At 48.4% G+C, this 26,421-nt stretch overlaps 1 protein-coding gene across 1 annotated transcript in view; it reads right to left on the bottom strand.

Moving 5' to 3' along the window:
• The window catches only part of KCNMB3 (potassium calcium-activated channel subfamily M regulatory beta subunit 3), a 65,817-nt gene that overhangs the window by 5,656 nt on the left and 33,740 nt on the right, over positions 1-26,421 (bottom strand). The window contains exon 3 of the mRNA XM_085633895.1: positions 16,366-16,564. Coding sequence (XP_085490021.1) covers positions 16,366-16,564 — 199 coding nt within the window. The remainder of the gene's footprint in view (positions 1-16,365; positions 16,565-26,421) is intronic.

The following is a 26,421-nucleotide window of genomic DNA, read 5'->3' as shown; positions in this document are numbered from 1 at the left end:
ACCACCAACGGTTATGACCCAAATTATAGAACTATTGATTTACCGCCAGAAGCAATACCATATACCGTAATTCTAGCTGGCATCCCCAAACTAAATTCTTCTACTAGAGAATCAACGGGGGCCCTGAAGAACAAGGTAATTCACTGGCTTTCAATAAATAGGCCGCTACCAGAAGGAATATATAGTGAGGTGCTGACCGTGAGGCGAATCCCCTGGATAGGAAACACTAGGAAGTCAATCCAGGGAGATTGTGCTCTGGTCAATTTTAGAGATCCTTCCACTGTCTTGCACATTTGCAACTGGCCTCATGAGGCCCAAGGGTCACAGATTCACCCCCTTCCTTTGTCTTTTTTCTATCCTACTGCTAATTACGAACCAGGAGAGGGCTGTTGGGAATTAGTGTCTAGAAGGGCAAGAAATCAGGTCCCTAGAGCACCAAGACCAATCCACCAATATAGGCCATCACGTCTCGACTCCTTTCCTATTTATAATAGATTTAGTAGTCTCGACATGGTGGACTGACCAATAAAGATAGAGGAGGAGGTATCCTTTGGGTTTAATGGCTCTACCAACACACAGACCAGGTCATTTGTTTTACCTGAAAAGATTCCAACTACTGGAGTACAACAAGTCACAGAGAAAGATTTTGGCATCCCCCTCCCAACGACTAGCTCACATGAGGAATCTGCACTCCTTGTGGCGAGTACACAGGAAGCCTCACCCTTAGTGCAGGTTATGAGGGAGGCTCCCTCCCCAACCATAGTATCAGAAAGATCGATTCGCCCCTGCCTTAAAATCCTATCCTGGAATGTGGCGGGTCTGGCAAATAACGTTAACTGTCCGGAATGGAGCGCATATATCAAGGCTCAAGACATCTGCTTCTTCCAAGAAACTTGGGCGAGAGAACATCTCTCTCATGTGGGTTTTGCTACATTTTCTGCGTCGGCAAAATGGGCTGGTATAGGACGTCCCTCAGGAGGTTTGGCTACTTGGGTATCCACTGATTTGGGATGTAGGGCTGTTGTTCAACTACAAAACTCGGCCGACATCCTTGTGGTCCGGCTTGAATGGCCGAACGCAAGTAGTCTCCTGCTGATTAACGTATATTCCAGACCAACTAAGATCTCGCAGACCTCACATACGATAGAGGAGTTGGCAGTAGTCTTAGATAACATCCCGCAGGGTATCTCTTTCTTTTTTTTTTTTTAAAAACCTTTATTTGTGCATAGTAAGAGAACAAATACGGGCCTACAACCATCAGGCCGGCCACAATACGGTTGAGCACAGAGACAAACAATACATCCCCTGTGCGTCAAGGTCAAGATTAGCAACGATTCAGGATCCATACACTGGAGGGATCCTTGACACCGGGGGAAGGAGAAGTGAAGGTTAATTTTAAGGTTTTCAAAAAAAAAAAAAATTTTTATCGAGAAAAAAGGGCAGTAAAGGATAGAAACAAGGAGATTCGAGTCCGCAAGTCGGCTTCATACACTGGAGGGCAGCAGCATCATTAAAACAGCCATAGAAAATCTCATACAGTAAGGCGATGCAGTTAGATAACAGGATCATCACAGTAGTAAATACGCACCCCCTAAAAGCCGCCCCCACTCAATCCACCCCACACCCGGACCCCGAATCGAAACAAGTATAGCGCAGAGACATGAAAGAAAGAGGCCCATAGAACTAAAAAGAAACAGTAAATTACCCCCCCACCCTACACCAATGCGGAGGCTATGGCCTACCCCCCCCCCAGCATAGTGCCTGTCGCCCAATGAACCCGAAATATAGACAAGAGAGAAAGTAGGAATAGAGTAAAGAAACTAAGAGAAGAAAGAAGAAAGGAGGTGGGGAGGAGCCCACGTATCCTCGGAGCGCCCGACACCACCGGCCAACCAATCCTCCACACACTGAAATCCCACTACACCCAAAGGCGGTCGTGTGAAGATAGCATGTAACACCAAGGCAAAGAAGGCAGACAGATCGCGACGAGTCCGCACAACATATGTAGACAATTCCAGTCCCAGTCCAGCCCGGCCGTGAAGCCATGATGATAGAGAGTAATCTAGCCCTGGCCCGATCGCGGGCTTACGATTAGACCCGCCCCCTCGTGAATGCCCCGCATCCCGAACAGACAAAGACAATATGGCCACTTGGGAGAAGATGGAGAAGTAGAGTCACAAAATGGCCGCCGATCATCTATGGAGGTCCCCTTGCACACCATATAAAATCCAGACCTGGCTTGTAAAGTACATGAGTTCCACATAAAAGGAGCCGTAGGCCACCGTGAACGGTTCCTCGAGGTCGCCAGGTGTAGTTCAGCTGGAAACTCCTGCGGGCACGGTGAGGCAGGCAACAACAAAGCAGGCAGCAATGACCGGGGAAACAAAGTGTCTGCCATTGAGCAGGAGAGCGATTGATCCTGAGCGCCGGGAAAGCCAAATGAAGACACCAGTGTAGCACCGTTATACCCAGTCGTTGCTTCCCCGCAGGAGGACCACAGCACTGGCAGACTCACGTCTTGTTGATCACAAACGGGGCGCTCACGGCCCGCAGCAGACAGTGTAGAGTCGAACCGCTCACTCAGCGTTTGCAAGCCGACACACAATTGCAGACGAAAGTCCCGCAGGGCAGCCAGAACGGAGCCGTATGTCAGCGGAAGCTGCGTCCCCACAACGGCAGCAATCCGGGACGGCACTGGGGAGCTGGAGTCTGGTAGAGGGAGGGCGAAGCGGGCAGCGGGCGAGACCGGAGCATCACCCCCCAGCAGCGAGCAGGCAATCAGCGCCATGTTTTACCGTTGAGCGGTACCGTGGCCAGGGGGGGGATCGTGACAAGGAGGCAATTCCCAACAGGTCTGCGCCGCAACAGGTGAAAGCCAGCAGGCGCTTCCCCTCCCTCGGGCTCTCTTTGCAGCCGACTAGACCATAGAAGAAGGGGGTCTGCAGCCTTCCACAGCGTGGTCCACAGAGCGGGGTAGGAGACCCGCCACACCGGGGCTTACCCTCTAGCTCCAGCCCGTCAGGTGCAGGGTACAGGAGGTGTCCGGGCGTCTCTCTCCCGGCTCTTCTGGCGACCGTACGTGGCGTGAGGCGGGATCGGGACCTCGGGCTCAGATTTGCACCAGTGGGTCCGGTGACTGCAACGCTTCCAGAGGGCCGGCCGAGGCCACAGTAGAGCAAGGGTCCAGGGCGGAGAACAAAGGCACCAAGAACTCCGGCATCCGGGCGGGCTAAGACTTCGGGAAAGCGACGGCGCAGTCAGCGCGTCGTCGCACGCGTTGCACCTCGAAAATCGGCAAGGATAGGAATCAGGATGATAGTCCGAGGCCAAGGGCCGACGGAGCCGGGCGCTCAAGCGACTGCTCCGGTCGCCATCTTGGCTCCTCCCTCGGGTATCTCTTTCTTGATAGGCGGAGACCTTAATTTCCACTACGAGCCCCTCCCGGGCTTATTGGTAGATCTAGCCGCGGAAGAGGATACGGAATGGTCCATACCCCCTTTGCAAGCATCGGCGCCTAGAGCCTGGACCCCTCTTGCCACACAAATTACCACTCTAACCATGAAATATGGCTTGCGGGCATGTAATGGTAGGGCTACCTCGGATAAACCAGCTAGCAACACTTTTAATAGCAAAGGCAGAGAGTCAAGACTGGATTACATGCTGGTCCCCCTAGCATTATGGTCATGTATTATCGATTTCCGGGTATTGCCCAGGGAAGACAGTGACCACAATGCGCTGGAACTGGAATTTGCACACCCTGGCTTAGTCCCTAAATTGAGACAGAGGGAGTCCCTGGAGGCTGGCCTTGGCCTCACACAAAATAGACGTAGAGTAAAGTGGGAGAGATTTATCTCTAACCCAGAGAAGATACCAATGCTCTATCTGAGGGTTGTTCCCATTCTCGAAAAGGTTTACGCACTTAAGGCCTGCGATACAACTCAGAGCGAATATGAACATCTAGGACAGTGCCACAGAGATCTCTCTGAGACAGTATCCGCAATCCTCACTCGTACACCAAAGAGGGTAAATAGCTGCGTTGCTGGACCATCCTGGTACAATAAGACCTGCCGTAATGCCAAATTAAGCCTATTAAATTCTATTAAATCGGGTATGGGAAATGAGGTAATTAGAGCCAAGATATCGGCTTATAATACCCTAACTTGTAATGCAAAAAAAGAAGGGGAACACCAAAGATGGGAAACCCTCTCTACATCTCTGGCCAGGGGCGACTCACGCTTATTCTGGCGAACAGTGAATACTGGTTCAATGGAATTGGCTCCTGCATTGGAGCCGAACATCTCATCAAAGTCATGGTCAGACCATTTCCATTCGCTATATCAGCTACCGGACGGGGAACCGGTCGCTTCTCATCCTCTTCTGGTTGAAGATTCCATAGTAATGCCTTTGTTTACAGCTAAGGAGGTTAGAGTGGCTATAGCTTGTCTGGCATCAGGTAAGGCTCCTGGCTTGGACTGTCTTCCGGGTGACCTCTTTAAGCAGGAGCCGGATGTCTGGACTCCCTATCTAGTCCTACTGTTCAATTGCATTTTGCGTGGTATGGAGGTTCCTGCTACTTGGCTGGGCGCAGAGATTGTCCCTATTTATAAAAAGGGCTCTCCTCTGCTCCCAGCCAACTACAGACCTATTAGCCTCATAGACGTCCCACAAAAAATCTTTGGTAGACTGATTCTGGACCGACTGCAGGCCTGGATTGAAGACTGCAATATTCTGAGCCCCTTCCAAGCAGGCTTCAGGAGGGGGGTTTCAACGGTGGATCAAATTTTCCGTTTAAACCTTCTCTACTGGAAGTCAATAACAATTGAGGGGGGGCAGTCTATACACCATATTCGTCGACCTGCGAGCGGCATTTGATTTAGTCCCTAGGGACAAACTATGGGCAGTCCTGTCAGCTTTAGGGGCCCCGGTTGACCTGCTTAAAATTTTGAAAAAATTACACCAGAACAACTTTGCAAGGGTAAGGTGTGGTAGAGGAGGCACCCTTTCGGAACCTTTCCCCGTTGACAGGGGGGTTAGACAGGGTTGCGTGCTCGCACCTACCCTCTTCTGCCTCTTTGTCAACGGGGTTTTCAATCACTTAAATGAGATAAGTAATATTGATGCCCCCAGGTTGGCGGGCAGCAGGGTACCAGCAATCATGTTTGCAGATGATACCCTGCTGCTCTCCAAATCTCCTATGGGCATACAAAGGGTCCTCGATGGATTTGTTGACTTTTGCAAGTCGCGCGGCTTGGAGATCAATACCACAAAAACTAAATATATGATCTTCAACCCGCCCGCCGCAACCCGACCAAGCCCGCGGATAGGGGCTTCTAGTCTTGAGAGGGTATACACCTTTGAATACCTGGGAGTCATTTTTAATCAATCAATGAAGTGGGACTCACACTTGACAAAAGTAAATTTGAAGTTAACCCAGATGACGGGGGCCATCTCTAGGATCTTGAGCGGGCTGAATTATAAACCACTAGGCCCACGCCTGCATATCTATAAAGCTCAGGCTAGGGCGGCTGGATTATATGGGGGTGAAATCTGGGGACATATACCCAAACAGAAACTACAGATTATTGAGAATAACTTCTTGAGGCAGATGACAGCCCTACCACCAAGTACACCATTACTACCCTTAAGATTGGATATGGGCTTAAGACCAATAACGGTGGAACTTGGTCTCAAACCCCTAATGTTCTGGCACAAACTATGGTGCTCCCCAGAGCTTGAGAATTATAGAATGGAGTTACAAGAGATTCTGCGCCTCATAAGAGCTGACCAAGTACCATGGCTTCTCTACGTCAAACATTCTTGTGAGTTAATAGGAAGACCCGATCTGTGGTCTGACCCAGCTAATGCATGTCGAATGATCTCCCGCAAAACCATTTCTCAGGCCTACTATGAGCACAATCTATGTGTTTCATCTATGAAGGCTAGCGCGGGGTGTTTAACTGAGCATTTTCTGGAATTTAAAGACACATATTACCGGGAACCAGTCCTAGACGATATTGAATCAACGCTAACTAGGAAACTTTACCTACAATGGCGTTATGGCACTTTGCCTCTAGGAGCTCATACTGCCACTTGGTCGCAATCAAATTCAACACCACAATGCCCAGCATGTGGCCACCCATCTGAGTCTGACTTACATATAATTTTCTTTTGCCGAGCCTATCATAGATCAAGGAGATATTGGATCCTTCCACTTTAAAAAAATCTGGGCTTTAGGCAGTATACACCAGCCTATAGAATTTTAAAAACTGATCTATCTGCACCCACAGTATTTGCAGTTGCGAAATTTTTAACAGCTATGTGGATAAATCGTAATAGCTGTATAAAATCTAAACACGGTGATTGAACACTTTTTCCCATTGCCATGCTGTAACTTTTAATTGATGTATTTTAACATGTGGCGCGCAATATGTATTTTTATTTTGTATGTTCATCTTACTATATTCTTTTATGGTCCGAGTGGCCGAAATAAAGTTGAAAGAAAGAAAGAAAGCCTCATGATTCACTCTGGGCTTTAGAAATCTAAACACCACTTATGTGTTTTCCCTGAACAGTACATACAATGTCACTTTACATTGCAGCCTTTGACTTCAAAAGGTTTTTTATATTTCAGTAGTCTTTATTGAATTTTCCATTTTAAGACATTTAACAACCAAGATCCCCAACCCACTCCCCACTAACACTACCCCTTCCTTATAAGTCTATGAACCCCCCACAACCACCCTGCAATTACAAGCCAACAACCAGCAATTGTAGGTGCCCCCAGGATCCCCCCCGCAGACTGTTGCCCTTTGTTCAGTTGTCATTTTTAACAGTTGCATGTCTTCATCCAGTAGGTTCAAAACCTTTGGTTGTTGGAGTCTGTTCCCATCCCTTACCGTCTCTTGGTTGTCAGTGGAAGCTTTTCTGTTTTTAGGCTGAGCCATATTACCTGTAACCGCATGTCAATTGTAGGTATGAGTAGTGAGCCCTAGTGTACAAGTAGTCTCGATTTCATCACTGGAAGTAAATGGTAAATTAGTTTGTCCCTCCTGGAGTGTAGTGGATATAAAGATTCTGTCAGCATACCTAGAAGTATCACCTTGTGGTATCTCTCTGTTGCTGACTTTGTTCCGTCCTCTACTGCTGTGCAAACCTCTGCCCAGAAGTGTTGAATTCTGGGCTACGACCACAGTGACTCAATGACCTAGTAGCTCTACATCCTCTCCAGCAGTCTTTAGATCTATTTGGTCTACTTTGTGTGGACTCTCTGAAGTGTAATAACATTGGTACAATATTTGAAATAGCATTTCCCTCTCATTCGTGTGAGACAAAAACTTGTTCGCCCTCAGCCTCATTCCTTCCCATTGGTCATCCTCCAAATATATTCCTAGTTCATTCTCCCATAGTACCAAGAAGGGGAGCCTCTCTCTCCAACCCCACATTCCCTACCATTCTCCATCATGACCACCCAGTAATTTATATATGGTGGAGACGTGCCAAATGAGGCAGTATTTCACAAGAGGAGTTAAGGCCTGGTGGCCCATACTCACAACGAGGGTTACATAACCTAATGTCTCACCAGTTGAAAGGGTGAACCGCATGTTTGAGGCATTTGTGACTGTAGATACACATGCTGTGCATACTCCTGCCATCTAGTGTTTGGCCCAGATGTGTGCAAGTTGTTTTTCTTTGAAGAAAACTTGTGAGTCACGAAGTACTGCGGCGACTCCTCTTGCTGGTAATTCGTATGGTCATTTACTCCATTGCTAGATTGCTTTCCTTCCGCCGTGGGGTTTGGATGTGTTGTTACGTGCGCTTACGTGCTCCAGTTTGACACAGTAGTGCTGCTCTTTGTTTCGGTTTACAAAGGTTCCTTCCCTCTGTCGGGATTGTTTCGATCATAGTTCTCTTTACCCTTCATTTCAGGTTGACGGTTCCTTCTTCGACCGGCCAGCTCTCCTTGGACCTCGGGCCCATGTTGACCTTCCCTCTTCGGCCTCCTTCTGTCTCCGACCACGTCCCCCTGGTAATGGAACGACACCTTTTCAATACTGTCCTCACTGCCACACACAGTATCCTCGGACCGACCTCCATCAGATCTGTAATTTGTGTCTGTCTCCTAAGCACAATGAGGTTACCTGTGACGTGACGTGACACAGTCAGCCATGAGTACAGTACACTCCCACCCCTCTCCAACACTGGTCCCAAGCTGAACTGCCCCTTCCAAAGGGTTATCAAGCTACTCTGGAATAGTAGAGACAGACTGCTGGGCCGCCACTGCCTTCGGGCCATGGTCAGTATCGACCACCATCTTCAAATGCAACGCCCAGCCCCAGCTCGCACTGAAGAAATCATTGAGGCCAACTGCTTTGGCACCGACCACCCCTGCCTCAGAGCCGAGCCAACAAGTTCGACTTCTAAATCTGCATCGGGGCCAACCAGCAAGTCCAGACACGGCTTGGAGACCATCGAGCCAATTCGCCATAAACTTTAGGTGGAGCTCGACGCCCAGGAGACCACCTCATGATACATCCCCACACAGGCCAGATACTCACCTGCCCTCCGGGATCTGCTGCTCAACCATCCAATGGAAGCCTTGGACATACTACCTCCACCAAAGCAGCGCAAGAAAGTGGACAAGGCTACGAGCTCTTTGCCTCTCGTTTCCCCCCCCACCACCTCCTCATCCTGCTCCACAACACTCAGCCTCCCCACCAACTTCTCCAGGGCACACTATTCCCTATATGCCTACGGGGTCAATTCATTCAAACTGCCGGGGACAGAGGGATGGAATACCTTTGACACTCCTCTTTAGGGAGATCTCTGGGACACCTATGAATCTGACCCACAGGGGGACAAAGATACCCGACCTGTACGCTGCCCATCCCTCCCCTCCTGATGACTCCACGTCCTACCATGATCTTACTGGTAGGACTGCCTCCTTCCACAAGGTGGTTCTCCAAACTGAGCCTATAGAGGACTTCCTTTTCGAGACCCTGTCCACCCACCGCTCCGCACCTCCCCATGCTTAAAGGCATGCTCCATCACACCCCAGACACCTTTCACGACCCTGCCCACGCTATGGTGGCCAAAAAATACAAAGCTTCCCATACTGACTCCACTGCACTTTCATTCATGGTCAGCTTCCATCCAACTCTCATGGTCACTACCACCTGTAAGAGGGCTAACTCTCAGACTACTGCTGATGCCCTTCCTCCAGATAAAGAGAGTAAATGAGTAGATTGTGCAGGTAAGAGCGTAGCTGCGCAGCCGACCAGCCATTAGTGGATTGCCAATTATATAGCGACTTGTTTCTAGGTACAACCGTGTCCACTGCGGTGAAATGGAGGAGCTCCTCCAGAAACTCACAGACCTCATTAAAAAATCTGATCAACCTTGGTGTGCCTTACTAGTTAAAGATGATGTGAAATGGATGACCCAATCTATGCTTTGTTCCTTCTTTATGTAAGACATCTGTCACCAGCTTCAACTGTTTCCTCTTTTCTGATATAATCACAAATAAGTTTTGGAAAATCCGTTTTTTTAAATATTACTGGTTCATCTGCTTTCATGCCGTCCATTAGTCTCTCTTTATTCTCAAAGTTGTGAATCCTGGCCACAATGTTCCTTTTGGTGTCTATAGGTGCCACTCTGAGCACTTTTTCTATTTTTATTAGACGTGTGTGTTGGTTACCCAACAGGTCTTAGCAGAGTTCCTGAACATATTTCTATAGTCCTTCCCTTCTTTCACTGGTTCCCCTCAAATCTAGGTAGTTGCATGCTCTTGCACTGTGACCAGCTGTTTCATGCTCAAATGTCTGCTGCCATTCTAATGTAACTCAGCTTGCATATGAATATACCTTCACTGGCAGCAGTCTTGGGTAGGACCGCCTATACAGGATAGCATGCCCCATGCAAAGGTGGTGAATTGCCTGACACTGCTGCAAACTAAATCCAAATACCCATTATGTTGTTGCAGGTAGTGTAAACACACCACAAAATTACACAGTTTAGCTGACTGTGCAAGGCACATCAGCAGGGTTTCCCAAGAACTGGTGACCAGTGCAGAAGATCCAGTGAACAACTACCATCCCAGAGGCTGACTGTTAAAAGGAAATTGCAGAACATTAGACAGAGAACAATTTATATATTTCTGATTCTGATGTTTTGAATTTTTTGATTTTTTAAAAACCTCTCTGCTCTTCAGGTAAATAGATTTTATATGATCATGCAGAGATATTCAGGAATCCAGTACTATAAAAAAACAACTATAATTTTACTTCACAATCAGCCGTTTACTCGAGCAAACCTCTTACCTTTTCAGATTAAGAATTATATTGCAGAACACTTATATACAGCATACAAAACAATGTTTAATCAGTGTTTAATAAGAAAGGCTTCTGTTGCCCTGGGGATGGTTTTGGTTATCAAACATCAAAGCATAATCCTAGTAACATAAAACTCTTTTTCCATTTGAAGAACTTCTTCATTCACATGGATTTACCGACTTGCAGATTCCTCACCTCTTGAATCTTTTTCAGGTGCCAGACTGGATCTTGAAATCTTACATAGGTCTCCTACGACTTTGGCTCCATCTTGACTCCAGGATTCAGCCCTTGATACGCAATCTCACCGTTGTGTACCCAGATTCACAGATGTCAGTTCATTTTTTCAGCACCCTTTCCTGCCCACTGGATTTGCTCTCTAAAATGTTACTACTTGCAGTGTTTTCAGGGGTGACCCCCCCACCCCCCTCCCAATTTCTGGATTTACAACTTGTTGCTCTTGCCAGTACAGGATATCACTCTCCGGTCTAAATTACTTATGTCTCTGGTGCCTAAGGTACAAGCATGCCACAGCCATCAAGGAGAGGGAGTCCAAACTCTTCATGGCATGGGCTCAGGAAGAATGGTGCCTCTCCAGACTCATCCCCTGCTTCATATCCTACACCTGCTCACTTTCAGCCAGCAAGACTTTAAAGTGGGCAGCTTACAAGGACAGACTGTCTAGGAAGAAGCATAGAGAGAGGGATTCTTCAGGTTCTCAATGTCTATCTTGCTTTAGGGTTGTGTCTTCTAGTCAATGGTGTCATTCCTCCATCCAAGCCTCAACATCATCTTTGTAGCCTGTTTTGATGGAGATGGACCTAGTGCCGCTTCAGCCCTGGCCTCTGAATCACAGGCTCCTCCTCATCTCATGGACTCCTGGCGCTGATCCTGCACAATTTGTGGTTTTCACTCAGGCAATGCTAGCCCTTTTCCACTCCACCAAACTCCCTCTGGTGAATTTACAGGCACCAAGAAGCCATTAGGGCCCTCAGACTGACTTCCACAAGCTGCTTTATCACTAGCACAGGGCCACCCTGTGCATTGTCATCTGATGTCTCTGGTGTTGCTCAGTCCTCCTCCTCCTCCGCCAAAGGCCTTGCTTGTTGGTCCACCACTGGTGCCTGCCCTGTCCATGACTCCACTAGCGGAAACTTTTATCCAATACTAAACATAGCAAATTTTACAAACACAAAATTAATTTTGATCAGATCCTGATGCAAAGGACAGACAACAGTTGATTGAGGATGAATCCCTTTACAGGTCCTTGCCATTAGATGAATACTTTTGCTGGCTAAAAGGGCTATTTGGCTCGGACTCGTACCTCATTCAGATGCTGAACACTGTGTACCACATTTATGATGATAGGAAGGAGGTGGTCAACCTTCTTCACTCCAGTGCAAATGTCAGGGGCCTGTATACTCCCATAGAGGTGTAGCAGGACTGCTTCTAGGGTCTCCCACTGAAAAAATTGCCTTATCTATGGATATTCTTTGCAAGGCCACGGATGTCCTTGAACTACCTTTGGCTTTGAAGACTGTGGCGGCTAAACCTGCTCAAAGAATTTCTGCAGCCAGAATCCTCCTATGTTGAAGCTCAACGAGGTGTCGCTGGACCCTAATTTTGGTCATGTGGAGCAAACTAGTATCTGCTCCTCTGGAGAACTATCAGGTTGTCCTTCATCATTGTCTGGCTCCTGGGGACCCAAACATGTTGATGGTTCATTCATCCCCAGAGAGTAGTGTAGTGCAGGTTTCTTCTTCTTTCCTTCAACGCCCTCTAATAGGGAATGGAAAAAGATCGATGCTATGAGAAAGAAAATAATCTCTTTGGGGATCCTTGCCCTTTGCTTCATGAATACAACTTAGCTGGCAAAAGGTAGCCAAGCAGATCCTTCGCTCTGGCCTGGATATGGTAGTTCTAGGGATCTGGCCTCTGGGCTTTTCCACCGCCATTCCTGGATGTGCTCCCCAAGCTTTTTGGAAGAAATGTCCAGGCGAATCTTATGGACTTGCCCTTTGATAAAGCGCTTCCCCTTTGAATAGAATGCCGCAGCAGTACTAGGGCACTTCAAGCAAGATCCACAGATAGGTCACTGCGGTTGGCCCCTCATGCCTGTCCTTTTTATAAGCCATACAAAAAAAAGGAATATGCTTGAGTCCTGTCCAGTCGGCGGTGCCGACCCTCACAGCCACTGCAATAGCCCAACAAATTCTATTGGAGCTACAAGTGGCACATATCTCCACAGGCTGACCAGAGCAGCAACAATAGTCTTCTTGGGAGGAGCCAAGATGGCGACCGGGACGGCAGCGTAGATTCCCGGCTCCTTGAACCTCCGCATCCCGCACGGATATCCTGCACGAGATCCTCAGTCTGCGCTATGAGATCGTGTCTGTGAATGAGAGTGGCAACCGATTGTGTGACTCCGAGGTTTCTGGCTGCCGTACCGCCGGAGAAATCTGCAGTTGAACTTTGCGGCCCGTGCAGCCCCGGAGCCGGGACCTCGAGTGGACGCCTTGGCCGGGTGGCAGTTTAACAACAGCGGCCTGTGGTGACTGGGTGGAGTCGGTCCACCGGAGCGGTGCTGCCCTCGGCCTGCATTTTGCCGTAGTCGCTCCCACTGCTAAGCGTAGCGGTCCGAGGACATGCCCGGGGGTGCAATTCTCAGATTCTTCGGTGCTTGCCCCTGCCTTTGACGGTGAGCTGCCCGGACGCCGCCCCTAGGTCGCCCTGATCCTTGCGGGCTGCTCCCGGCTTTTCGCGGGAGCTGGTCCGTGGCGGGGACGACTGTTGCCCGTGACCACGCAACGGCTGAATTTGTGCCTGCCCCCGGACCCCTGTCTTCAGCGACGTGGACCTCGAGGCGCTTGTCCCTGGGTCCCGGCCCCAATACGAGTCGGGCCTTCCCGGCGGCCATCTTGTTGCTATGCAGCCTACCATCCTGTCCACTGGGTCGCAGCAGGATTGGGAGTGTGTGACTTTTGGGAGTGTGGCGGAGCGATCGCAGAGAGCTGTGCTGGGGTACGGCGACCTCCTAGAGGCCCTTGGTGCCCTTCATTTCTCCTTGGCTCGTGGCGCCGGGGTCTTGGGGAGTAAGCTCGATGGTGTGGCATCAGCGTTGGGACAGTGGCGGCATGCTGGTCCACAGGTACACAGGGGCTTCCCACACTGCACACAGGAGGATAATGTCGCGGCCACCCCTGCGATTAGTGCACAGCCGGACACTCCGGACAGTATGCTACCGTGTGATCGGCTAACTGAGGGTTTGATCTGTTCCGGAGGTATTGGACCTGAGTGGAAGGTGGTGGCCTTGTCCCGTGCACGGCCTCCGGCGACCCAGGGACAATTCCAGCAACGTTTGTCTACTTTGGCTGATTCAGCCTTCCTGGACCTTGTGTGCAGTGCAGATCCTGGGGCAGCACTGGGAAAGACGTCCCTCCATGATGCGGACTGTGTTGGTACTCAGAGACTTCCACCCCACCTGTGTGCGTCGCTTCCCGGTTGTTTTTGGACACTCCTTTACCTTGGAACATCGGACATGGTGCTGGGCCGAGGGGTAGGCATGGTCAGAATTGCAAAGAGTGGTCAAGGATGAGGCTGATCCTTCGGGGGTGGTCATCTAGTAGACGGGCGGACTCATGGTTGCGTACTCTCATGGTTATTAGCATAGTTGGTGCATAATGCTCCCCATTCCCCTTTTTTTGATATGGTCGATTTGGTGCTGCTTATTGTTTGCTGTGGGGAGACTTCACCGTGCGGGAGGGAGAAGCCGGGGGTATGTTTTGAAGGCCCTCCTCCAGTTTATTATACTTTCTCCACCCCCCCGTCTGGTGGGGTTCTTTCTTACTCCTTTTTCCCTGTTTCTTCTATATTTCGGGTCTAGTTCCAGGGCGACAGGCACACTGCTGGGGGGGGGGCCATACTCATTTGCAGAGGTGCAGGGTGGGGGGTTGGGGGAGGGGACTCTTTAGTCTGTATCTCTTTTTTCATGGCCTCCTTTTTCTTCTCCGCTTCTTCTTGTTTCTTCTTTTCTGGGATCAGCGCGGTACACCTCCTTTGTTGTGAATCGTCGCCTCTTCATGTGTGCCACAGTTTCCGGGGTGTTCTCTGGGCGTTAGGTACCGGGGCATGCAGGTGCAACTGTTTTTGATATTCTTCCCCATCCGGAATTTCCCGTGTCTGCGCCATTGATCCAATAGATTGCTGCTTATTGCTTACGTCTATTATTCTTGCCCCTTATCGCTGTTGGGAAATTGTTTGGCACCTGATCCTACTGTCTTGTTTCATTATAAAATGAAAAACCCTTTTTCTCCTGGTGTCCTACCTGCGCGGCTCACTGGCCGGACTATATTGGAATGAAGATCCTGCTCTCCGAGGTGCCGCCTGTGTTTACATTTGCTCTTATTGCTCTGATTGCTTAGCGGCCGGCCCCGGGGGGTTGTAGGCCCATACTTGTTAATGATTGAAATGTCAATAAAGGTTTTTCAACAAAAAAAAAAAAAAAACAATAGTCTTCTTCCTCTTTTGCAGAAGGTATTTCAATTCAATTCCTTGGAGATTGGAGGTCTTTGGTACCATTTGAAGCAGAGATCACAACCTGCTGGAGCTCAAGGTGATCAGTCTGGCATCCATGGCATTCCTGCCTTGCTTTCATGGTTGATCAATCCATGTCCTGAAAAACAATACAACTATAGTGTAGTATGCCACAAGGAGGGTGGCGTGGCTTGTTGCCTCATGAGCCTCCAACTTCATGCCTGGAGATTGAGTTGTACAATTTTGCTTCCTTTGATCTGTTTGCTGAGGTAATATCTGCCTGTCGTCCATCTAAAACCCCAGTTTATTCTGGGCATTTGTCCCATTTCTTGGTTAGTGTGCCAAGGCATGCTTATCTGATATGTTGCGATTTTTACTTTCCTTTGCCAGATAAGCCATTGTTTAAAGTCTTGTATATTTATGCATTTCCCGAAGTAGTGGGTTCATTTGTTTCCCTATTCGTCCTGCGTTACGCCTCAATGGGATGTTTTTGACTGGTTCTCAGGCCAAGACTTTTTTTTGTTGCTGAAAATAATCACTTTGGTACACGTGAGTCAGTGTATCATTCTACCAAAATTCGAACACCTCATCCCACCAAAGAGAAGAGACTGCACTACTAGGATCCTCAGAGGGCCCTCAGTTTTTACATTGACAAGAACAACAAGTCCCAGATTGATGATCAGCTTTTCCTTGGAATATGACCATCCCCACTGTGTATCAAGATCTGCTACCCTTTTGCCAAGAACCCTTCTCCTGAGGGCAACAGGGCCTATTCCATCAGAACGAAGACCTCTACTTTGTCTTTTCCAGGAGTGTTCCTGTCAGGGATATCAGATGGGTTGCAGAAGTTCTATATTTGACCATCTCCTCAGACCTGCCATCCTAGAGGTATTGATTCAAGAGAAGGGTAATCTGCAACGAGAACTTTCCACCACTAGTCATTTAACTACAGTGTTTCTGGTTTATATGTTATCTACCTTCGGATTCATTACTGATGCTGCCTACCTCCCTGTTCTGAGGTGTTGTATATGACTTATAAGGTCCCAGGTTAGTATTAGGGGACTGCAATTTCTGTCAGTCTCTTCAGCTTCATATCCATTATGGAGTGCATGAAAAAGAGACAGGATACTGATGCCATAGTGCTGAGGAAGTATCTTATATTACTTTGTGTTGCCATTTGCAGGAGTAGATCCCACAGCTGAGATGGAGCCGTGGTGCAACGTATTGCTAATTCAACTTTCTAGATCCAGTCTGAAGCCAGAAGGATATTAAAAAGGTGAGAAATCTACTACACATAGGTTGAGTATCTACCAGAAAGACCATTACCAAAGGTAAAAAAACGTGTCCCTTCAAGAGACATTCGGAAGTTTACCTTAATCATCAAGGTCATTTCAGAAATATTAATCGTCACAACATTTCCTAGGTAAGCTTAATATCTTAATCCATTTAAACGTGCCTAGGCCTACTACAACATATTCTAATAAATATATAGCTTGTTTTTTCTTACTTTTGGAGTTTTCTGAGCAGCTTCTTCATTATAATGTAAAATAGCTTTCTGACCAGAATGGGAGAGGTTGACGAGTATCTGAAGGCATGGATATTTGGATTGCACGTGACAGTCAACCCCACAGGTAAAGGAGCAGTCAACCCAGTCGTCCATTATATCGGTTTGGAGAGTGGTGCAATTAGATTCTTCTTTCCAGGCACTTGAAACAAAATAAAAATAAAAAATCACTGTTTGTTTTGTTCACTGTACAGGATGGCTTTTTCATTACCTACAAACCAAATTGCAAAAGACCTCTTTCTATGGTCTCTGCAAATCCTAGATAACAAAACACGAAGAGTGGAATGTTTCCATCCCTAATTCAGAATTGCACTAAACCAAATGGGCCTTCATTCCCTAAACTGTTGCGCATTTAGTTGGAAATGGGTGTCCCTGACAGAGGGCTTTGTGCCATGTTCTCCCCAGGCTTTGTGGTGAATGGATTGGTTCCTATGGGTGCTTCACATCTTGGAAAGGACAGCCAGTGCCCTGAAAGAAAACTACAAAGCTTTATCTTGCACCTTTTGTCCTCCATTTTCCTGCACTGTAATTGTAGGTTGAGGCATCGGGAAGGTTCCATTGCTGTGGGTAGAACTTTCATGGACATGTGGCTCGCCCCACCTGGGGGTGGGCTTTGTGCTTTGCCAGTGAGTTATCAGCCTTATATTGTGTAATGAATGGTAGGGGACAGTCGGGTAACACTTTTAGTTACACACCTGGTGGTACCCTAAATCCATTTGCATAGGACATAAGAGAATATGAGGCTTGAGTAATGCGCCACCACTTTGGTATCTTACCTTTGGGTGGAAGGAACTGGGATAATTTATATCTCAGTGAACCCAAGAGAGATATTGAAGTCTGAGTTATACCTCAATACATAAATAACACTTGGAAGGATCTCTGTCTCAGTCCAGACAACAAAACTGAGACATTCTCTACCAGTCTGCATCCAGAATGCACAAGATCCTTCTTCTTTTGGAGGGCTCCTGCATATTGCTTATTAGTAAAGCCAAAATGCAGAGCAGCCCTGTAGTCTCCAACATAATATCTGGAAGACTTCACTGGAGTATTTATGAAATGTATGGAACTTACTTGTGACAATCACAAGGCAAGTTTCATCGACAAGTCTGCTGCAACACTCTTGGGGTACTTCTAGGCTGTCATCCATGTCTAGGCCAGTACAGGCACACCGTAGTGTACTTTGTGCTGAACTACCAAAACTTATTTTATTGTTAGGGATATGCCACGAAAAGCACTTGCATGTCTGTAATTTGTGGGGCTACCACTGCATCAGAATTAGAGGAACCTCCAAGAAACTGGGGTCATCCTAAAAACACACCTGAGTACAGGTACAATATGTTAGTGCCATATTGGTCTCCGTGATTTAATTAGTAAAGGGGCAGAACTGCTACCGACTAGGAGTGAACTTTGCTGCCAGCCACTACCCAGCCTGCTTGTATAAGTTGTAAAAAAAAAAACTTACAAGAGAGAGTAGCCTCACCCTATGGATGGGTAGAAATATGGTGGCAAATTGAGCATTTTAAAGCATAATGGTATAATAAAATGTATCAAAACTTTCCAAAATTCTTACAGCAGGATGTTGTGAGTCCCCAAACATCAGCGTATCATGTTTTTAACTGTACTGATTTGAGGCCAGAGATGGAGAGTCTGTTTTGGGGGATGTTTAATGCATTTGATTGACAGGAGTACATATGAGACAAGTTAGCATTTCAGCTATGGAAGAGCATGTTCTCATTTACAGATCAAATTAGGGAACAAATGGGCATGTACAAACTATAGTTTGTAGTGAAGAAGTACAATTACTCCCACAACAAAGTATAGTGAGAACAGTGATACTGTCGGTTAAGCTCCCAACCAATGAAATTGCTATATTTAGGGACTTGAAGGACATATTTTCTCGTTCTGATCAAGATCTTATTAGGTTCAATCATTTGTTGTTTTTTTTGTCTTGCAGTCGGTCACCACTAGGAATCTGCCAAAATATTAGAGATAATAAGAATGGTCAACTTGACCATCCTTGGGCTCTGCTTCATGAAGTGAAAGGACAGATCTACCCTGTGTTTCCTATGCAAAACTGAGTTTGTGGAGTGAATGTGATGCATGCACAAGGTGATTACAGCAAGTGTCCTGTATTTGCAGATCCTTGTGGGGGATCCACTGTGGCCAAAGAGGTCGCAGAGAAGCAGATCTCTAATCAAGAAATTAGCATGCAGTGACACGGAAACTCTGGAGCCAAGGCCAAAGCAATTACATTGCCTGCAGTGATCCTACTTCATGTAGGGTAATGGTTTCTGGGTGTGTATGGAAAGTCCATGCAGTGTGTTATCTAAGATGCTTTTTGCTTTCAAAACTCTATTAACAAATAATGGTCATACCAAAAAGCTTGTACCACCCTACAGATGTAGAAGTCACATCACCAGAGACATTGAGGCCAGACAGTGCCTTAAAAAAAGAAGACATGACAGCAGGCCTACTTCTGCTGCTCACAGGGGTACCAGAACTCCTTCTGTGCTCTGATTTGAGGACTTTCTGACTGACAACAAGTTTCAGACTTGACCCTGTGCCTCATGGGAACAGTCCAGCCCGAACTGCCAAGCCAGGTCCTCCCTGGACCTGAAACAAGCATCCTAGGACCGGATTCGGGGTTTCACCCCTCTTAAGCCAGGATAGCTTGATTCCAGTGGCACAGTGAGCCCAGGACCCACGTCTGTGATGTCACTGACCATGTCATGAATGATGTAATATGTGATGTCATCAGCAGTGCATTGTGGGGGTGCGAGTTATAGTTAGCTCAACTAACTATAACGGCCGAATTTCTCTGGTTTTGTACGACTGAAATGTCTCATTTCTAAAAATAACGTCCCTGAAACCTATGGTTTTTTCAGTGAATTTCAAAGGTTTTTTAAATGCTATTTAATAACTATAACATCCCTTAAACCTATGTTTTTTTTCAGTGAATTTCTAACCATGCCTACATAGGTAGGACATATGCAGAAAGATGAAGAAAGGCGCAGAAAGAAGCAAGAGAAATGCAGAAAAAAAAGCAACAGAACTCCAGAAAGATGCAGAAAGAAGCAAGAGATATGCGGAAAAAAACAACAGAGATGCACAAAGAGGCCTTGTTGCAAAGTCATCCTTTGTCCCCAACTTTTTGCTCACTGGTACTAGTGGTAACTGACTCTGACTAACCAGGTCCGGAGCCAGTGCTATGCTAAAAGACACAATACAGTGAAAACACCTACATACACTAGGGTACACTATGGGTTGATGTATCCCTGCGATTGGCATGACCTCCCCTGTAAGGCCCTAGTACATAATAGGGCGGGGGATTAAAAGTACCTCTAACTCAGAGGTGCAGAAAGAGGCAAGAGAAGTGCAGAAAGAGAAAAGAGGGGTGCAGAAAGAGGCAAGTGAGGTTCAGAAAGAAGTAAAACAGGTGCAGAAAGAGGCAAGAGGGGTGCAAAAAGAGAAAAGAGGGGTGCAGAAAGAACCAACTGGGGTGCTGAAAGAGCCGCAAAGGGTGCAGAAAGAGCAAGAGAGGTGCAGAAAGAGGCAACAGAGGTAAAGAAAGAGGCAAGGGAGGTGCAGAAAGAGAAAAGAGGGGTGCAGAAAGAGGCAAGTGAGGTTCAGAAAGAAGTAAAACAGGTGCAGAAAGAGGCAAGAGGGGTGCAAAAAGAGGAGAGAGAAGTGCACAAAGAAGCAAAAGAGGTGCTGAAAGGCAAGAGGGATGCAGAAAGAACCAAGAGAAGTGCAGAAAGAAGCAACAGAGGTGCAGAAGGAGGCACGAGGGGTGCAGAAAGAAGTAAGAGATATGCAGAAAGAAGCATCAGAGGTGCTGAAAGAGGCATGAAGGGTGCAGAGAGGCAAGAGAAGTGCAGAAAGAGGCAAGTAAGGTGCAGAGAAAAGCAAGAGCAGTGCAGAAAGAACCAACAGAGGTTCAAAAAGAGATAATAGGGGTACAGAAAAAGGTAGGAGGGTGAACAAAGAGATGAGAGGTACAGAAAGAGGCAGATGGGGTGCAGAAAGAAGGAAGAGAAGTGCAGAAATAAGTAACAGAGGTGCTGAAAGGGGCGCAAAGGGTGAAGAAAGAGCAAGAGAAGTGCAGAAAGAGGCAACAGAGGTACATAAAGAAGCAATAGAGGTGCTGAAAGAGGCACGAAGGGTTCAGAAAGAGACAACAGGTGAAGAAAGAAGGAACAGAGGTGCAGAAAGAGAGAAGAGAGGTGTAGAAAGAGGCAACAGAGGTAAAGAAAGAGGCAAGGGAGGTGCAGAAAGAGAAAAGAGGGGTGCAGAAAGAGGCAAGTGAGGTTCAGAAAGAAGTAAAACAGGTGCAGAAAGAGGCAAGAGGGGTGCAAAAAGAGGAGAGAGAAGTGCACAAAGAAGCAAAAGAGGTGCTGAAAGGCAAGAGGGATGCAGAAAGAACCAAGAGAAGTGCAGAAAGAAGCAACAGAGGTGCAGAAGGAGGCACGAGGGGTGCAGAAAGAAGTAAGAGATATGCAGAAAGAAGCATCAGAGGTGCTGAAAGAGGCATGAAGGGTGCAGAGAGGCAAGAGAAGTGCAGAAAGAGGCAAGTAAGGTGCAGAGAAAAGCAAGAGCAGTGCAGAAAGAACCAACAGAGGTTCAAAAAGAGATAATAGGGGTACAGAAAAAGGTAGGAGGGTGAACAAAGAGATGAGAGGTACAGAAAGAGGCAGATGGGGTGCAGAAAGAAGGAAGAGAAGTGCAGAAATAAGTAACAGAGGTGCTGAAAGGGGCGCAAAGGGTGAAGAAAGAGCAAGAGAAGTGCAGAAAGAGGCAACAGAGGTACAGAAAGAAGCAATAGAGGTGCTGAAAGAGGCACAAAGGGTTCAGAAAGAGACAACAGGTGAAGAAAGAAGGAACAGAGGTGCAGAAAGAGAGAAGAGATGTGTAGAAAGAGGCAAGAGAGATGCACAAAGAGGGAAGAGGGGTGCAGAAACAGGCAAAAGGAGTGCACAAAGAAGCAAGTGAGGTGCAGAAAGAGGCAAGTGAAGTGCAGAAGGAGGCAAGAGAACTGCAGAAAGAGGCAATAGAGGTACAGAAAGAGGCAATTGAGCTGCAGAAAGGAGCAAGATAAGTGCAGAGAGAAGCAACAGAAGTGCGGGAAGAGGGGTGGAGAGAGAGGCAAGAGAGGTGAAGAAAGAAGCAAGACAGGTGCAGAAAGAAACAAAAGAAGTGCAGAAAGGAGGAACAGAGGTGCAGAAAGAGGCAAAAAGGGTGCAGACAGACGTGAGAGGGGTACCGAAAAAGGCAAGAGAGGTGCAGAAATACGAAAGAAGGGTGCAGAAAGAGGCAAGAGGGGTACAGAAAGAAGCAAATGGGGTGCAGAAAGAGTCAACAGACGTGCAGATAGAGGGAAGAGAGGGGCAGAAAGTACAAGAGATTTGTAGAAAGAGGCAAGACAAGTGCAGAAAAAGAAAGAAATGTGCAGAAAGAAGCAACAGAAATGCAGAAAGAGGCAAGAAAGGTGTAAAAGGAAGCAAGAGTGGCTTGCACACCATTAGTACCAATTTAACACCCACATTTAGCAATAAGTAACAGGTGACCATTCTAGGTTTGCAAAGGGCCTTCCACCATGCTGTAACATTTTTCGCTGTATTTTTGGTAACGTTTGAGCCATTTGATGTGGAAACAAGGCTTTTTTTTGTTCAAATCTGCAGATTAGGGAGCAGATGATGAATTATGTGGCTAATGCAGAAAATTTATAATTGTGCGAAAGTCGGTGCAGCCAAACAGTCACATAATTCCAGTGGCCCTGCTTATACCTCTGACTAGGTCCACAAGTGCTCCTCAGTGATTCCTTATTTTTGTGTCTCACTGAGTTCATAGTTGAGCTTCTATGGAAATGAGGAAGACTAAACCTGAGGTTACCACTCCACAACACAGACTACCATACCACATAATTACTCTCCATAACACATAATCCCACTCTACATAATTCTTATACACTAAATACCACATACTTTCTATCCACATAATTTCACTGCACAACATACCACATAATTCCACTACACACAACGTACATCCACTCCACTCCAAAAAACATTAGTACCAGCGCTCAGGAAGTCCGCTGCATAGGACTTACAGGAGGTACCAGGAGGGCTTCTTGGCCACCAAAGTCCCGCAGGAGTAAATTGGACTTCATCCCCCATCCCGTAGTCTGCCAGGAGGCACGTTTGCAGAGTGGTGGAGAGAGGGGGGCATGGCCTCCGAAGATATATTAGCAATCCCACTGTGTGGAACTTACTGGAGGTAACAAGAGGGGTAGTTGGCCCCAAGGACATCCTTGGGGGGCAAATACCCCTCCTATTACCTCCAGTAAGTCCCACACAGCAGGATTGCTATATTCTCATAGCAGGCCATGCACCCTTTGCCCACCACTCTGCAAAAGCGCTCCCTAGCATGCTCTTGGATGGGCATTGAAGTCCCCTTCGCTGCTGGGGGTCCTTTAGGGGCCAACTAGCCTACCTCTTACCTCCATTAAGCCTCACACAGTGGGATTGCTGCGAGGTGGACAAAGGCCACGCCCCCTTTCCCCACCTGTTAGACCTGTCAGCCCTTTGGGTGGTCCCTCCTCATCATTATTTATTTTGTCCCACTTTTGCCTCAAACCCTGTTAGCATTTTTCCTTTTTGGGAACCACCAGACTTTTTAGTGTTGATGCAGGGTCAGGGAGCCATTTTCCCTACCCCTGGAACTTCTGTCTGAGGGCCTGAAACACAAAATGGTGGCCACCCATTGTCACCTGAGACATAGCTGGAACCTACTAGTACCTTCCAGAACATTCTAGAACCCTGTGACAGTGTGAGGCAGGTTTAGAATGTTGGGAAGCCAGCTCAGAGTTGGCAGTTGGAGTTGGCAGTTGGCACCTGACTGGTGAAGGGAGAGCAGCACAATACTGAAGGAGGAAGGAGTGAGGCAGCAGGGGTGGAAACTTGTGCCTGGAGTGGGGTCCAGAAACCCACCCTTGATACTAGTCCCTACTGACTGAGCCCAGCCTAGAGCCCTGTGTGGGATAAAGTCAAGAAGAACCAACTTAAGGACCTGAACAGCCGGAACAGGCCTTGAAAGTAAAGAACAGCAAGTTCCTGACCTGTCTATTGGTATCTTCCTGGAGTCCGACGCCGAGAAGCCTAGAGACCTGGGGCCGGAGGTGAAGAAGCGGCGCTGACTGGAAAGCAGACGTCGTACCCGGAGCCGCCAGAGGTCGAGAGAGGGCGCCGACGGAGGTCGTGGAGACACCAGAGGTCGAGGAGGAAGTCACCTGAGGTCGAGTGTGCGGCGTCGACGGGGGAGTGAAGTCCGCCCTCCGGAGTCGCCGGAGACCGAGGTGAATCGTGCCGGAGGTCGGGAGTGGAGATCGCACTCCGGAGTCGCCGGAACCTGAGGAAAGGAGCACCGGAGGTCGGGAGTGGAGATCGCACTCCGGAGTCGCCGGAACCTGAAGGGAAGAGCACCGGAGGTCGGGAGTGGAGGTCGCACTCCGGAGACACCCGGAAGTAGGGAGATCGTGTCCCTGTGACGCCGGAGACCGACATCGAATCGAGGCTGCCCAGCGACATCGAGCCGAGGCCGCCCAGCGACATCGAGCAGAGGCCGCCCGCCGACATCGATCCGGAACCACCTCACGGCGTCGACAGGAACTGACATCGAGCCGAGGCCGTCCGCCGACATCGATCCGGAACCGCCTCACGGCGTCGACAAGAACTGACATCGAGCCGAGGTCGGCTAGCGACATCGAACCTGAACCGCCTCACGGCGTCGACACGACTCCGGCGGAGTCGGTTGTTCATAAAGAGGGCAGTAAGTGGAATAGAGGGCGCCTAAGGCCCTGTGGAGCAATAAGAGACCATCCTAGGGGCTAGAGAGGTGTTAGGACCAGCCTGGGAGTGCCAGGGGTGGACTGAGACTGATACAGTGACCAGTGTAAGGAGTTGTGTAGTTTGGGAGAGCCAGATTCCTAGATTACCCTTGATCTACCTCAGTTTTAGCCTCAGCCTTATCCAAGTTAGGTGAGACACCCTCAGGCCATCCACATAACCACAAGCTGTGATTGGGCCAAATCAACCCTTAGTACCTCACAAATGTGACCTGATTTGAAAGTGGTCTGATGGCTTATATTTATTGAGAGTATTGTATTCTTTGTATTTATCCTATTTATTGTCTCACAGTATTTATTCCCTCGCAGTATTTATTTGCCTATGTATTTTATGCACATCTATTTATTCATTGATTATTTATGATCTGAGCTTATTTATTTGACCTACCCTTTTTACAGAAGAAGCTTTGTGTAATGTAAGTGTGTTATTATTTATTTAACCTGCAACTAAGAGAAAACAAGATAAACACAGATATATTTTCATAAATTTTTACGGTGTAGTGTCGTTTTTGGAACGGATGCACGCATGGTTATTGTGAGGGTGTGACGTACGCTTAACACGGTGCCTTCCTTACCGCTCGAGCCAAGCTACCACAGTGTGTGTTGGGAAACACCGGGTGACTGCTAACCCGGTTGCCCGGGGTTTTCTAACACCACCACTCTGCAAATACGCCCCCTGGTGGACCCTCAGTATTCAAGGGGACTTAATTCCCCAAATTGAAACGTGCCAGGGGGCGCGTTTGCAGAGTGCTGCAGGAAAGGGGCGGGCCTCCAGCGATTTGCAGCTTTCTTTTTTTTTATTTCTGTTATTTTCTGGGAGGAGCGCCGCGTGGCCCCCTCCTCAAGCCAATTATGGTCCCGGGGACCCCATCCCCCGGGGCCGGGCTTCCTTTTTTGTTTCTTTTCCATTCACTTTACTGGGAGGGGGCTGCGTGGCCCCCCCTCCCCTGGGCCAATTATGGTCCCGGGGTCCCCATCCCCTGGGACCTGGCCAGCTTTGTTTTTTTAGGGGGGAGGGAGGCTGCATGTCCCCCTCCTGAGGCCTCTTTTTTAAAATACATTTTATGGGAAGGGGGCCCAGTGGCCCTCCTACCCCGCTACTCCTGGCCCCGGGGACCCCATCCCCCGAGGCCTGGCCAACCTTTATTAAAAAAAATACATTTTATGGGAGAGGGGCCCAGTGGCCCCCCTCCCAGGCTATTCCTGGCCCCGAGGACCCCATCCCCGGTGCTGGCCCTTTGCGTTGGAGACCCTGGGAGCAGCCCCAATGCCCCCACGGTCCTGCCGGCTCCCCGCCTCCTGCGGGAGCCGGCATTGCTTTTGAGCAAGGGGTGATGCTCACATGCAGCTCCCCTTGCTCAAAAGCAATCCTGCTTTGCTTCATTGAAGCGAGAGCAGGTTTCCTGCTCTCGCTTCAATGAAGCAAAGCAGTGTTTGCTATGGCAGGGCAGAAGCCATGCTGCCGCCCTGCCATAGCAAACAGCAATGTCCCAGGGTTGGGCACCCCGGGACATTGCAGGAGCCGGCCCTGGGGGGGTGGCGGTCCCCAGGGCCATGAAGGGCTCCAGGAGGGGGTCCCCTCCCTTCATTTACATAGCCCCGGGGAGGTGGTGGTCCCCGGGGCTGCGGGGGCCCACATGCCCACCCACGCATAATCAAATAAAGCCCCAGGGAGGTGGCGGTCCCCGGGGCTTGGGGGGCCTAGGAGCCCCCCCACAACCAGTTAAAGAAGGCCCGGGGAGGTGGCGGTCCCCAGGGCTGCGGGGGGCCGCGTGCCCCCAGTATATAATTTACATAGCCCCGGGAAGGTGGCGGTCCTCAGGGCTGCGGGAGCCCCCGCGGGCCCCCGCTATTTAATTTCGGCATTGCCCCAGGGGCTCATTAAAATCAAGTGCGGGAGCCTGCGCTTAATTTTTTTTTTATTTTATCAGCAGGATTCGCGCACCCAGCACGAATTCTGCCGATTTTTTTTTTTAAAAAAGACATTCTTTTTTTGGCCCTGGGGGTCAGAGTGTTTCTACCCTGCCCCCTTTTCTTGTTTTTTTAATCTTTTTTTCACCCTTTTTCTTGTGACTCAGTTACCGATTCACAAGATGGCTACC

The sequence above is a fragment of the Triturus cristatus genome, chromosome 11, assembly GCF_964204655.1.
Source record: "Triturus cristatus chromosome 11, aTriCri1.1, whole genome shotgun sequence".
NCBI classification, from domain to species: Eukaryota; Metazoa; Chordata; class Amphibia; order Caudata; family Salamandridae; genus Triturus; species Triturus cristatus.
The sequence above is the reverse complement of the archived record's forward strand: the minus strand, read 5'-3'. Positions and strand labels throughout refer to the sequence as shown.